Genomic DNA, 13716 nt, shown 5'->3' with positions numbered 1-13716 from the left:
GTAGCAGGGTGTGAAGCAGGGTGTCCGTGCAGGGATTCCCCGTGGGGGATGGTAGCAGGGTGTCCGTGCAGGGATTCCCCGTGGGGGATGGTAGCAGGGTGTGAAGCAGGGTGTCCGTGCAGGGATTCCCCGTGGGGGATGGTAGCAGGGTGTGAAGCAGGGTGTCCGTGCAGGGATTCCCCGTGGGGGATGGTAGCAGGGTGTGAAGCAGGGTGTCCGTGCAGGGATTCCCCGCGGGGGATGGTAGCAGGGTGTGAAGCAGGGTGTCCATGCAGGGATTCCCCGTGGGGGATGGTAGCAGGGTGTGAAGCAGGGTGTCCGTGCAGGGATTCCCCGTGGGGGATGGTAGCAGGGTGTCCGTGCAGGGATTCCCCGTGGGGGATGGTAGCAGGGTGTGAAGCAGGGTGTCCGTGCAGGGATTCCCCGTGGGGGATGGTAGCAGGGTGTGAAGCAGGGTGTCCGTGCAGGGATTCCCCGTGGGGGATGGTAGCAGGGTGTCCGTGCAGGGATTCCCCGTGGGGGATGGTAGCAGGGTGTGAAGCAGGGTGTCCGTGCAGGGATTCCTCGTGGGGGATGGTAGCAGGGTGTGAAGCAGGGTGTCCGTGCAGGGATTCCCCGTGGGGGATGGTAGCAGGGTGTGAAGCAGGGTGTCCGTGCAGGGATTCCCCGTGGGGGATGGTAGCAGGGTGTGAAGCAGGGTGTCCGTGCAGGGATTCCCCGTGGGGAATGGTAGCAGGGTGTGAAGCAGGGTGTCCGTGCAGGGATTCCCCGCGGGGGATGGTAGCACGGTGTGAAGCAGGGTCTCTGCAGGGTTTGCCCTGAGGAAGTCAGGGAGCAGCGGGGCAGGTTGGACTGAGTGGGGCCGTGATCTAGTCTGGCTCTGAGTTTCCACTACCTGGCCCGGATCCTCCATGGTTTTTTGTGTATTGTCCCTCTCCCTGGGTCTCTTGTTCTGTCCCAGCACTCAGCCCGGAAGCAGCATCACCCGATCGGCCCCAATCTCTGAAAAGGCAAAGGGAAGAAACGCATGGCAGGAACCATGTGGGGTAGGCCTGGCGTGGTAGCTCATGCCGGGGATCCCCACGCTGCCCCTGCAGAATACCGGATTGCAGGGATCCTTTACGGCAGCCCCTGCTCCCCATAGACATGGCTTACCCCGGGTTCTCCTGGCCCTCTCTGCAGCATCCCAGCGCGTAGGCACAGTCGTGGATCCAGGCCTACTCTGCAGGTGCACGGCTGGCTTTGGGAGGAGGGGGGATCTTGTGGATCAGGCACTGAGCTGGGACTCAGGATAGTGGGGGTCAGTTCCTAGCACTACCCAGGCTCCCAGTGTGACACTGGGCAAAACTCCAAGGGCCAGGTTTTCCAAAAGTGCTGTGCACCCCACCCAGCAGAAATCCGGCCCTTCATCTCCCTGGGCCTCCATTCCCCATCTGTACAGTAATAATCCATTATCTGCCTGGCCTCGTTAGACTGTCAGGCCCAGATCTTCAAAGCTCTTGAGGTGCCTAATTCCCAGTGATTTCTATGGGAGTTAGGCCCCTAAATACTTTTGAGGATCTGAGCCTGAGCTTCGTCTCTCAGTCCGCCTGTGCAGCGCCTGGCACGTCGGGCCCGTGTCTCAGCTGGAGCCTCAAGAGATTCGTGTAATAAAGTTCTGGCTCCTTTGTCAGGGCTGGCGGTGTGGGCCGTAGGACGCGTCTCTATCCCTGGTGCCATCTGTCCGTCCCCGCTGACGGCCACCCACGTACAGATGGTGTTTGCCTTTCCATCTGAGCTTTCTGGGCTTCTGGGAACTGTTTATTTTGAGGTCTGCGATTAGCACATTTGGGGGTGTCATGTCCCTATGCTCCCCTCCCCCTTAGCACAGAGTCGCACGGGGAGTCATTCACTCCTGTGACACAGCCCCGCTCCCCAATGCCAGGCGTTTGTTACGCTGATGTTTAAGGTAATAACCAGGGAAACGAGGCGCAGTGGTTTGCTCAGGGTCATTCAGTGAGTCCCCAGTAGAGGTGAGAGCCGCGTACCAACCCACAGCTCCCCAGCGTGTAACCCACCTTGGGCTGCAGAGGGACTGAACACGGCGTCTGCATTGACCTCCGGACCAGGGCTTGCAGAGTGGCACCGGTTTAACTTAAAATGGGGTTTGAAACCAAGTTTGAAACCCAAAGGCTGTGTGGACGCTCCAGCTTTGGTTTACACCGGGCTTATTTGATTTCGTTTAAGCTGATCAGGAACAGGTTCAAGCTAAACCAAAATAAGTACAGGAGTGTGCCCACAGGTGTGCACCAGTTTCAAAAAGGGTTTAAATTAAACTGGTGCAACCTCTGTGGGTTGAGGAAGCCTTAAAGACCTGCCCAAACCAGCCTGTGGAACCACAAGCCCTGAACTACAAGGGAGTCTGGATTCAACCCAGCTCTCTCATTCCCTACTGTAATAGGAGGGGGAGGAGAGCCAGAGCATGGGGCCAGTTCAGACCCAGATCCAATAGCAAATATCAGGACACCAGCTCATTTCTCTAACAAATCATACAGGAACCCCAGATGTAGCACATCCAGAGGCCTCTCCCCCCCTTGCAAAAAACCTGGGAGAGTTCATATCCCAAATGCTGATCCAACCTTGGGTCCTCGGCACATCGTAATCCCAGCTAAACTGGTTTGCAGCAGGTCTTAGCCAGCCAGCGAGCACCAAGTCTAAAGCGTACCGTGAAGGTCTGTTTCCATGCCCTACACAGGGTGTGTCTGTTTCCTTGCTGATCAATGCATTTTGTGAATTTGCGGCTTTGGCCCCGTGCGAACTGGCTGCCTGGCCTGTCTTTGATGCCAGTTTCTTGGGAGCCCCGTTTCAACAAGCTGCAGCCAGGCACACACTGTACAGCCACCCGGCTCGTGAGTGAGACTCAAACCTGGGACCACCCAGCACCAGACGACAGTGCAGCCCTCTGAGCGAAAAGCAGGGTTCTGGAAGCAGCTGGCTAGCGCAGTAGCTGGGGTCCGCCACTAGAAGGCGACATAATCATTCACTAACCCACTGTCTCACACTTGCCTGAAGGCAGAATCTTGCCTCGCCTGGTCCATCCTTTGCCAGATGTACTCAGGCCATTTTCAGAGCTGGCTGGGCCCGGGGCCTGCAGCCCTCCACTCCTGTGAGCGGCCTCAGGGGCGCTCAGGGTCTGGGCCCCAGCTAGTCTGGCGTTAGCCTGTTCAAATCGTTAGTTGCTCCCGCCTGTCTCAGAGACGCAGGAGCAGAGGGTGGAACTGGGCTGTCTCCGGGATGAATTTTCAGAGCCCCCCGTCCCTACCAGCCAATAGGAAGGAGTTGCCCATGGGAGCAGTGTAGCGGGGAGACTGGAGGGTCCCTGTCACAGGATACTGCAGACGACTAGCAAGCTCACTGCAGCCTCCTAGGAGATGGGGCAAACCCAGGGAAAACGCAGGATAAATATCCCGGGGAATTCATTGAAGACGTGGCCAGCCTGGTAGGTGGCTGGTGGGCTAGAGGGAGAAAGGGGTAGGGAAGCATTTGGGGTCCAGCCTTGTATTGCCTGCCTGCTGGCATGACTGATACCGGGATAACCGTAAGCCCAGCAGCTCCGTGTGCTGCTGGGGATCTGTCACGTGTGTGCAGACAGGACCTGGGTCATAGTGCATGGCGTGAGCTCCCACGGTGACACAGGGTCTACACCCGGAGAGCCCGTCAGCTCGTCCTCTTGGGCCGCGCTTTGTGGCTAAGCTTGGAAATCCCCAGGGCTTGCAGGGCGTCACTCAGCCGATGGCACTTTGCCGTCTGAGCCAGCACTGAGCCAACGCCCGTGCTTGGCGCTAGCGGGTGCTGCGCGGCTGGAGATGCCGCGTCAAATCCGGCCTGGCTTGATCGTTGACGACGCCACGACACGTTTTCTTTTTGCGAGAGCGGGCGGTTTTAGCCCACTGCCCCACTTCTGACTGTGACACTCTAGACGCCCACAGATCCTTCTGTCTTTGCCCTGCAGCTCTCGCGTGGCCTGGCTGTGCACAGTAGAACAGCTCCACGCCCCACCCCAGAGCTGGCTGCATTTCAGCAGTGGGTTTGCAAAATGTTTTGGAGTAAAAGGCGTTCCAGGCACTTGGGGGGGAGGGGGGGATATTGCGTCAGCACCTGGCTGCTGTGTTCTGCACCGTGCTGATAGTCCAGGGGCTGAGCCCATCTGTGCAGTCAACCCCCACTCCCCTCCCTTCCCCTCTCTGCTTCCCTGCTAGGGGGTCAATATGTACCTGGGTCCCTCCCCTAGTTATTGGCAATGGCCTTGTTAGCCCGTTAGTAGCCCAGCTCCAGGAATCCCCAAAGGAGGGGCAGCTCCGTGCCCTCCCGGGAGACACGACAGTTAAACCACAGCCTGAGCCGTGACCAGCCAGAGCCCAGATTGGGGCAGGGGTGAAACGGCACAAAAAGAACCGACAGCGGGAAAGGGCAGAGAAGCGGGGGGGAGAAGGGAAGGGGGGAGATGGGGGAGGGGCTATCTCTCCCCCTCAGCAGGGCTCAGGTACTGGAATGATTGACATCCCTTGACCCAGCAAATGACACTGATGCCACAGTGTATAATAGTGACCCACAGTATAGACCCTGTACCCCGTGCCACCGGCACCAAATACAGCACTGAGACCCTCCCTGCTGCAGTATAGAGCCCTGTGACCCACAGTATAGACCAGGGGTCGGCAACCTTTCAGAAGTGCTGTGCCGAGTCTTAATTTATTCACTCTAATGTAAAGATTCGCGTGCCAGTCATACATGTTAACGTTTTTTAGAAGGTCTTTCTATAAGTCTATAATACATAACTAAACGATTGTTGTATGTAAAGTAAATAAGGTTTTTAAAATGTTTAAGAAGCTTCATTTAAAATTAAATTAAAATGCAGAGCCCCCCGGACCAGTGGCCAGGACCCGGGCAGTGTGAGTGCCACTGAAAATCAGCTCGTGTGCCGCCTTTGGCACCCGTGCCATAGGTTGCCTACCCCTGGTATAGACTCTATACCCCCAGTGCCACAGTATAGAGCCGTGCGATGCCACCTGCCTCTCAACCTGTGCCCTTCTGGGCACCTCACAAGCAACAGGCATTGAACAATCAACGTCCTCATGGAGAAAACGCACCAAGGTGGCCGCTTCTCCCTGCCCCCAAGCCCTGGCACGGGGCTGGGGTGGCTGCCAGAGAACCAGGTCTCCAGGCAAGCTAAGCCGAGCTGGGGTGATTCGCAGCTTCCCCCCAGCTCTGGGCTTCGAGGTGTGTCAGCCAACCCTGGAGAGCCAACCAGCCCCTCCGACTCCCAAGCCCAAGGGGGAAGGCCGGGCCGCAGGAGCTCAGCAGTTGGATGGAGGCAACAGTAGGCGTCCTGGCATGCTCAGCTTCCCCGTTCTCCTGCCGAACCCCAGCCTCGGCCCTGCAACTCCAGCAGGACCCTCCGTCCGCCCCGGGAAGGTCATCAGGGACGCCAGGCCCAGGCAGGCTGACCAGCCAACTCCGCTTCTGTGGCTACCCTCCCTCCCCTGCTGGCCTGAGCTCTTGACAGCCCCTTTCACGCCAAGCTCTGTGACCAGCCCCCCGATTTCTTTACACGCCAAGGGGCAGACTCTGGTCTCAGTGACCTGGGCACGGCGCCCATGTGCCTAAAGTCACAGCTGGGGTGACCAGATCGCACGTGTGAAAAATCGGGACCGGGGCGGGGAGTAATAGTCGCCCATATAAGCAAAAACGCCGACTATGGGGACAGTCCCTATAAAATCGGGACATCTGGTCACCCGAGTCACAGCCAGCACCGTCACTGCAGGCGGCTGCCCGAAAGACACACCAGCTGAGCACAAGAAATGGCGGGGAACCCCGTATCCAACGGGAAATATGGGGGAGGGATCTGAGAGGGGGGGTGATGGCTCCGCTTGGCCTCTGACAAGGATTAGGGGCTAACACTAGCCAGGCTGGTAATTGGTGCTGTGAGTCTACAGCTAAGGACTTGCGAGCAGTCTCCAAACCCCACAGCGTTCCCGGGGCGAAGGCGCCACACAGACTTTCCGACCTCCGAGCAGATCATCTCCTTAGCCGATCTCAAACCCCAAAGAAACCTCTGCCAGCCCAACTCCCTCTGGAGAGACCAGTGAGCTGCCCTCATGGCCCTTCCCCCCCCTAAGCTCCCCCAGGTGAAGACACCAACACCCCTCTCCCCCCGACTCCACCCACTCAGCCACGCTCCCCACCCCAAGGGCGAGCGAATGAGCGAACTGACCTACCGGTGGGATGCTGAGAAGCCTCCAAAGCCTGCCAGCTGGGTTCTCCTCCTGGAGCCCTGGCTCAGCTGTGGTCGTCTGCCACCCAGGGAGATGGTAAAGAGACCCGCGATCGAACCGGGGGCGCTCCAAACTCCTGAGTCATGCTCACCTCCCTAATCTCTCTGGCCCACCAGCCCGGCGCGCTCCCCTGCCGCTGAGAGATTCACCCTTCCTGCGGCCCCATAAACAGCGCTATCTGGAGAGACCATCTTGCAGAACCTAGCCTTCCCCTCCCTGCCCCTGGCCGTGGCCGCCACCTTGCCCAGCCCCCCACCCTGAGCCTCCATCTCTCTCACTCGCTACTAACTTCACTGACTTTTTAAATTAGGTTTAATGCACTTTTCTTTTTCTTTTTTTTTGTTTTTTTTGTTGGTGGTGGGTTGTGTTGATGGCCCAGCTCATGTCCTTGCAATATCTTGTTTACCAATTTCTGGGGATTCCCTTTGGGGAAAGCCCTGGGTGGAAGCCTTCTCGAATTTTGTTGATTTAAAAAAAAAAGTGCTTCTGGTGAGGCATCTCCCGGGCTGACGTTATGGGAGGCATTTGAAGCCAGGGCTCCGGTCCTGCAGATTTCACTGCACGGGTGTCTGTATTTACTGGCTCTGTCCATACCACGGTTATCCAGGAGTAGCCCAGTGGCATAGCACGCGCCCAGTGCACTTGGCATCATACCCGGTGTCTGGACGTGCAGTGCTCAGTAGCCCAGTCAGAGCCTGGCCCACTCCCTGGCCTGTTAACGTCAAAGGAAACACTCCCATTGACTTCACTGGGCTTTGGGGGCAGGTTCCAGGCACATTCTGCATGGATGTGTTTGAAACATTCCCCGGCACAACAGGGTTGTTCTACCTGGATGTACCGGCTGTGCAGCCACGGGTTCTAGGTATGTCAAGGCAGAACGTACCCAATGTATTGCCAAATAGCACATCCTGGTAGAGCTCACCTGTCATGCTGCTGAACGGCCCAGCCGCATCCAGGTAGGACACACCTGCCAGGCGGCCAAGTGTTCTAGATGTGTTTTACCTGCCTGTACGGTAGCGCTGCATTCATGATCTACCAGGATGTACCTGGAATGTCCAACATCATGGCCGGCATGTTCTACCCGGATGGATCTAGAACCGGAGTCTTGTGTCGTCTCTGATTTGGCAGCCTGGAATCTGCCATGGGAGCCACCCTACACCGCAGGTGTAGGCTGTGAGCTTTCATTTCTTCCTCCTGAATCACCTTTCTAGCCCTTGTGGTTGTGAGAAAATCGAGAGCGACCCGTGTAGAGATGGCCGAGCTGCCAGCTCTCCCCACCGTGCAGTTATGGGTGCGTAACTACAAAATCTGTGGCATGCTCACAATGTCGGGGAAGAGCGACGGGAACTGTATTTAATCTGAAAATAAATAACAAGAGATCAGGCTGCTGATCACATCCTTTATTTGCAGGTTCAGTTCCGCAGAAACCTGTGCAGTAGCGGAGAACGTCCAGCCCGCTGCAAAATCCAGGGTCCCTCGGCACAGTCTGCAGGGCCTTGTTGCTGCAGAGAGCGCTGGGCACTGCTGGGACCATGCAGCAGCATGGCAGGGGCGTTACGTTTTGACGTACCCAGAATGCTCAGCTGCAGAGCCGGCGCGGGCTGCCCGGACGTACCCAGAATGCTCAGCTGCAGAGCCGGTGTGGGCTGCCCGGACGTACCCAGAATGCTCAGCTGCAGAGCCGGCGCGGGCTGCCCGGACGTACCCAGAATGCTCAGCTGCACAGCCGGCGTGGGCTGCCCGGATGTACCCAGAATGCTCAGCTGCACAGCCGGCGTGGGCTGCGCGGTCGTACCCAGAATGCTCAGCTGCAGAGCCGGCGTGGGCTGCGCGGTCGTACCCAGAATGCTCAGCTGCAGAGCTGGCGTGGGCTGCCTGGACGTACCCAGAATGCTCAGCTGCATCCCTCCAACTGGCATCTCAGCAGAGACCTTGTGGACCCCAAATGTCCAGAGCATCAATGCGCCGTAGCGCTCATTCCCGGTGCCTGCCTTTTTGGCCCTTCTCGCAGCAATAGCAGAGTGATACAAACCCCACCCAGCCCTCCTCGCCGTAAAGCCGGTAAACCCAGCCCAACCACTAGGTTCTCTCCACGCCACCGTGGCCAGGGGACACGGCATTATAGGCAGAGGAAAAGGGTTCTCCAGCTCTGCCATTGACTGACTAGGGAATCTTGGGCTGCTTCCCAGAGGGATCAATTATTTGCCTTTCCTGTTGATTCCAGGCTATTAGCCTCCCTGGGTGTCCATTTCCAGCTCTGTGACATGCCTGGGGCTGGCGTGTGGTCCATGCTTGGGCATCCGATTATGGATCATGCCTAGGGTGAGAGAGGCAGCATGGTGGCCAGGACAGGGCGCTGGCCTAGGATTAAATTCATAGAATCATAGAAGATCAGGGATGGAAGAGACCTCAGGAGGTCATCTAGTCCAACCCCCTGCTCAAAGCAGGACCAATCCCAACTAAATCATCCCAGCCAGGGCTTTGTCAAGCCAGGCCTCAAAAACCTCTAAGGATGGAGATTCCACCACCTCCCTAGGGAACCCATTCCAGTGCTTCACCACCCTCCTAGTGAAATAGTTTTTTCTAATATCCAACCTAGACCTCCCCCACTGCAACTTGAGACCATTGCTCCTTGTTCTGTCATCTGCCACCACTGAGAACAGCCGAGCTTTATCCTCTTTGGAACCCCCCTTCAGGTAGTTGACGGCTGCTATCAAATCCCCCCCACTCTTCTCTTCTGCAGACTAAATAACCCCAGTTCCCTCAGCCTCTTCTCATAAGTCATGTGCCCCAACCCCGATCATTTTCATTGCCCTCCGCTGGACTCTCTCCAATTTGTCCCCATCCCTTCTGTAGTGGGGGGACCAAAACTGGACGCAATACTCCAGGTGTGGCCTCACCAGTGCCGAATAGAGGGGAATAATCACTTCCCTCGATCTGCTGGCAATGCTCCTACTAGTACAGCCCAATATACCGTTAGCCTTCTTGGCAACAAGGGGACACGGCTGACTCATCTCCAGCTTCTCGTCCACTGTAATCCCCAGGTCCATTCCTACCTGTGCCCTGCGTAACCTGGGGAAAATCCAGGAACGGCACCAGGGTTTTTGGCACCCTAGGTGGGGGTCCTTCCGCACTCCCGGTCATCGTTGGCAATTCTGCGGCGGGGGGGGTCCTTCCGCGCTCCCGGTCTTCGGGGCACTTCAGCGGCGGGTCCCGGAGCGAGTGAAGGACCCACAGCAGAATTGCCACCGAAGACCTGAAACGCAGAAGGACCCCCCGCCACCGAATTGCCGCCAACAGCGACAAGATGCCACCCCCCCAAATCCTGGCACCCTAGGTGACCACCTAGGTCGCCTAAATGGAAGTGCCGGCCCTGGGAAAATCACATCCGCCTTTTCCGTGCCTCAGTTTCCCCACCTGTAAAACAGGGTCAGCCCCTCCCCACCTCTGCACAGCCCTTTGAGGTCGGTGGTTGAAAAGCACAGGAGCACGTCAGTGCAAATTGTTCTAGATTTCACAGGCTGTCCTGGAGTGGACGCACCTCGGAGGGACAAGAGACAGCAGGAAAAACGTGTTTCAGCCACCCAACTGATCGGCAGCTGATGCCAAATCGAACGAAACCTGGCCAGCGTGACGCTACTCTGCACAGACCGATTTTGCACCATCCACTTATTTTAAGCCGCATGGACGACCTGTGTCAGCGACACGCGTAACAAAGGCTAAAAAGCAGCTCTCTGCTTTCTGTGCAGCCCCTTGCGGGAGCCGAGTTCCAGGACACCACAACCCCTCGTTCTATCTCTTACAGACAGGAGAACAAGCCAGGGATGATAAGGCGCCTTTCTGGCAGCTTGGCAGGGGAGAGGTGGGTGGAATGTGGGTGAGCTCTGTACATGCGCTGCCTGGGCGTGGGGGACTGGGTGGGTGTAGCAGGGCTGTGCACGCACGCCGTGCCTTTGTGCGGGTGGGAGATTGTGAGCTAGTGTGTGGGCACACCTCTGGGGACCAGCCCACGCACGTCAGGCTCCGGGGACCCGTGACTCGTTAGTGTGAGTGACCTGGTGTGAGGGTGTGCATCGGGGGCATCCACGTGGGGGTGTGAGTGTGGGGTGAACGAATGGGGGTGAGTGAACAGACCTCCCTGGAGCTCTGTAAGTGACCGAGGGCCACCCTTCTCTGACTCAGGGGCCCCCAGCACCAGCTTCCCCTTTGCACGGGCTCAGTCCTCACCGGGTACAGATGCTTTCAAAGTAAAATATGCAACTAAAGATGGGGGGTCCAGCCCACCTGAACCCCCTGCATTCAAGGAAGCCCCAGTGCACCCCGATGTCACTGAGCTTATCGCCAGGCCCCTGCAACTGCAGTTCTCTCGTGCCCCCTTAAAGTGGGTTTTATTGCACAGCGCTAGGCATAAGCAGACTAAGCAACTGCTTAGGGCCCGGAGCAGCTCCAGGGGGCCCCCATTTGCTTTTGTAGTATGTGTTGTATGTGGGGCAGACCCCCCCCAAATATTCCTGCTTAGGGCCCCCAATGGACTAGCACCGCCTCTGCGTCAGCGACTGGCTGTCACCTGTGTGAGCCACCTCTCTGCCCTGGCTTGAGTCTGAGGAGGAGAGCATGGGGTGTATGGCTCCCAGCTGGAAGGGCAGAGCTCAGGAAACAGACAGGAGCAGAGATCGGACACGGAGGGACAGCGGCAGGAGAACCCCCGTGCCCCGAAACTGTACAAGAAACAGGAAACAGCCAGGAGCCATTTCAAAGCCCTGAGTGTTACAACCCAATCCACAGTGCAGAGGAATAGGGTCTGGCTCATACACATGGGTCTTTGGGATCCAGCTGCTTTCTTTCCATTCGATCAAAGGGTGGGAGAGACGACCTGCCCACAAAGGGTTAAGTCAGTGCAGACACCCGATCGGCCATCGCCAATGTCACCCTGGCCCATTTGGCCCCAGAGGTTATCAATACACCATGTCAGCATGATCAGCCGGCTGGTCGAAGGCGCAGTGAATCCACAGCCTGGCCCTGCTCAGCCGCTGTGTCCCTCCCAACAGCGAGCGTGAGACAGGAGCCCATGGCAGGTGGGCCTTGTTCACCCTTGGCTTTGTCATATGGCTCCCCAGGCCCAGGACAGGCCCAGACGGCACAGTGGGAAAAGCCCCGGCCGTTGTCAGAGGCTTGTCTTCACTAGAGCACGGATACCACGGGTGTGTCCGCGTGGGCATGCGACGGCCGGGATAGTCGCAGCAAATGCCCCACGGAGACAAGGCACCAGACACGCAGCGGGAGGGGTGGTCTGTCTGCAGGATCCACCCCTGCCTAGGGATGTTTGCCCCAGTGTAAATACATCTCTGTGGGACAGTGGGTCCTGCCACAGGCTGGCTGGCCCTTTAAGGGGAGATGATTCAGCCCCACCTGTAGCCGATACTTCCCTTGCCTGGGCAGGTAGAGAAAATAGGCCATGTGACTCAATCAGGCCTCTGGGATAAATAAGAGAGAGAGGGCAGGGCTGGGTCCTGAGAGAAGCTTGCTGAAAAGAGGAAGGCTCCTGTAGGATTGTCTATGTCCTACATAAGCCCTGAGAGCAGGAGTCTGTTGAAGTGGGCTGGGAGGTTTGCTCCTGGGTGCAGTGTAAACACACCCTGCAAGACTAGGACAGCAGCAGATTGGGTTTGCCTGTTGCCCTCTCTGAGCCAAAGAGAAGGTGGCCCTGGGGCAAGGCAAGACTCCAGGGAGGCCAGAGGACAGACTGACCCACAGGTAAGAGGGATTGGGTAGACAAGCTGTTATTTTGAGTTCCCTTTTGGATGTGGTTACTCTAGAAGGTGTGGCCTTCTAGTTCAGGACTCTGGTGGGGGGCCAAGCTGCAAGTCTCGGTAGCTGAGGAAGGGTGGTGGAGAAAAGACAGGGCTGGAGAGGAAGGCTGGGCTGGTGGTTAGGGCATTAGTCTAGGCTGCCCAAGACCTGGGTTCAAATCCCTGTTCTGCCAGAGACTCCCTGGGTGGATCCCTTGGCTTTAGCAAGGGAGGAGGTGAGACTGGATGATTAAAAATAGTCCTGACTGGTTTTCAATTTATGAAGCAGGCTGAGAAGTGGAAATGGAGACCGGGCTTCTATAGAGTCCCCCTTGGCCACAAAGGGATTCCCTGGAGCTAGCAGCCCTCTCGCAGATACAGCTGTTTGTGCTGATGTAAACTACTGGGGTGAGCTTAAATGGTCAGATGGCTCTGTGACGGCTGCCCAATGAATTCAGGGAAGTTCTATGGCCTGTCTGATGCAGAGACGAGACTGCAGGCTCACAGTGGTCCCTTCTGGCTCTGTAACCTCTGAACTTCCACGAGTTGTGTTTTGGGGGGTTTCTTAAAGCCCCCAACTCCTGAGTCATGTTTACATGAGACTCTCAGCCATCACGTCTTTTCTTTACGAAATAAGATTCTAGCCCCCTGCCCCTCCCCAGCTATGGAGAAAAGCTTGAAAAATGAGACTCCGAAAGCTTCCAACGCCCGGCTGCAAAAAAAATCTGACCTTGCTCATCACTTAAAATCTCACGATTTTAAGCTGATCTTGTGCTTTTTGAAGGGCTGACTCCTGACTTGTTTTGAACGCTTGGGGTGGTGATGCCGGGTGTCTGCAGCAGAGACTTGCATGCAAGTCACAAGCCCGCTGCTACTTTATCTAGGTGGGAGAGAAAGACAGAGGGAAGGGGCAGGAGAGAGGATGTCGGTGCTCCAGCCCTCTCCGTTTGGCAGCTCAGAGGGGCACCGCACTGGGGAGGGGGTTGTGTGTACATGCACTCGATGCCCATCTGACTGTTTCACTGCTGGGCTTGGAGGCTGCATCAGGAAATCGAGGGGGAACAGAAACCAGCCTGCAGTGTGGGAGAAACGGTGACTGAGCCGTGGGGAGGGGTGTGTGTGTGTGTGTGTGTGTGTGTGTCTCTCTCGCTCTCTTTCACATGAAATGGATGCAGAGGAAGAGACCGATCTGGTCACACAGGACATGTGCATTCCAAGACCGGCTCCTGTACTCGTGCCATGGGAGGGGAGCCCTGTGCTCGCAGGGTCGGGGGAATGACTGGGGAGGTGGCAGGTGGCACTGGGCAATGTGCAGCCTGCCCTAGAGGAAGGGGGGCCCATGTTACCACAGAGGAAAGTGCTCTGGCAAATCAAGGTTGTTTCTGGGCTTTCTAAAAATGCAATTCTCTCCCCCACCCCCCCTGGGGGGGGGATATGTTTCTGTAGTGCTAACCACTAGACACACTTCCTTCCCAGAGACGGGTATAGAACCCAGGAGGCCTGACCCTGCCTCTAACCACTAGGCCTCACTCTCTGTAGTCTCTCCAGACCCCGTTCCATGGCAGGTGTAAAACAGCTGCCAGGCCCTTCTGGAGCCCTGGGTTTAAAATGACCAG

At 57.1% G+C, this 13716-nt stretch overlaps 1 protein-coding gene across 2 annotated transcripts in view; it reads right to left on the bottom strand.

The window, feature by feature from the left end:
• Positions 1 to 6377, bottom strand: part of SLC4A1 (solute carrier family 4 member 1 (Diego blood group)) — a 41049-nt gene extending 34672 nt beyond the window's left edge. Inside the window, exons 1-2 of one of the 2 annotated variants that reach the window (XM_054014178.1) lie at positions 6251 to 6377; positions 896 to 1002 (exon numbers count right to left, since the gene is read on the bottom strand). In XM_054014178.1, coding sequence (XP_053870153.1) covers positions 896 to 913 — 18 coding nt within the window. In that variant the 5' untranslated portion in view covers positions 914 to 1002; positions 6251 to 6377. The remainder of the gene's footprint in view (positions 1 to 895; positions 1003 to 6250) is intronic. The other variant, XM_054014177.1, reaches the window with a different exon arrangement.
• Between the last annotated feature and the right edge of the window lie 7339 nt (positions 6378 to 13716).

The sequence above is a fragment of the Malaclemys terrapin genome, chromosome 25 (genome assembly GCF_027887155.1).
Source record: "Malaclemys terrapin pileata isolate rMalTer1 chromosome 25, rMalTer1.hap1, whole genome shotgun sequence".
NCBI lineage: Eukaryota > Metazoa > Chordata > Testudines > Emydidae > Malaclemys > Malaclemys terrapin.
This window is presented reverse-complemented; position numbering and strand designations above follow the sequence as displayed.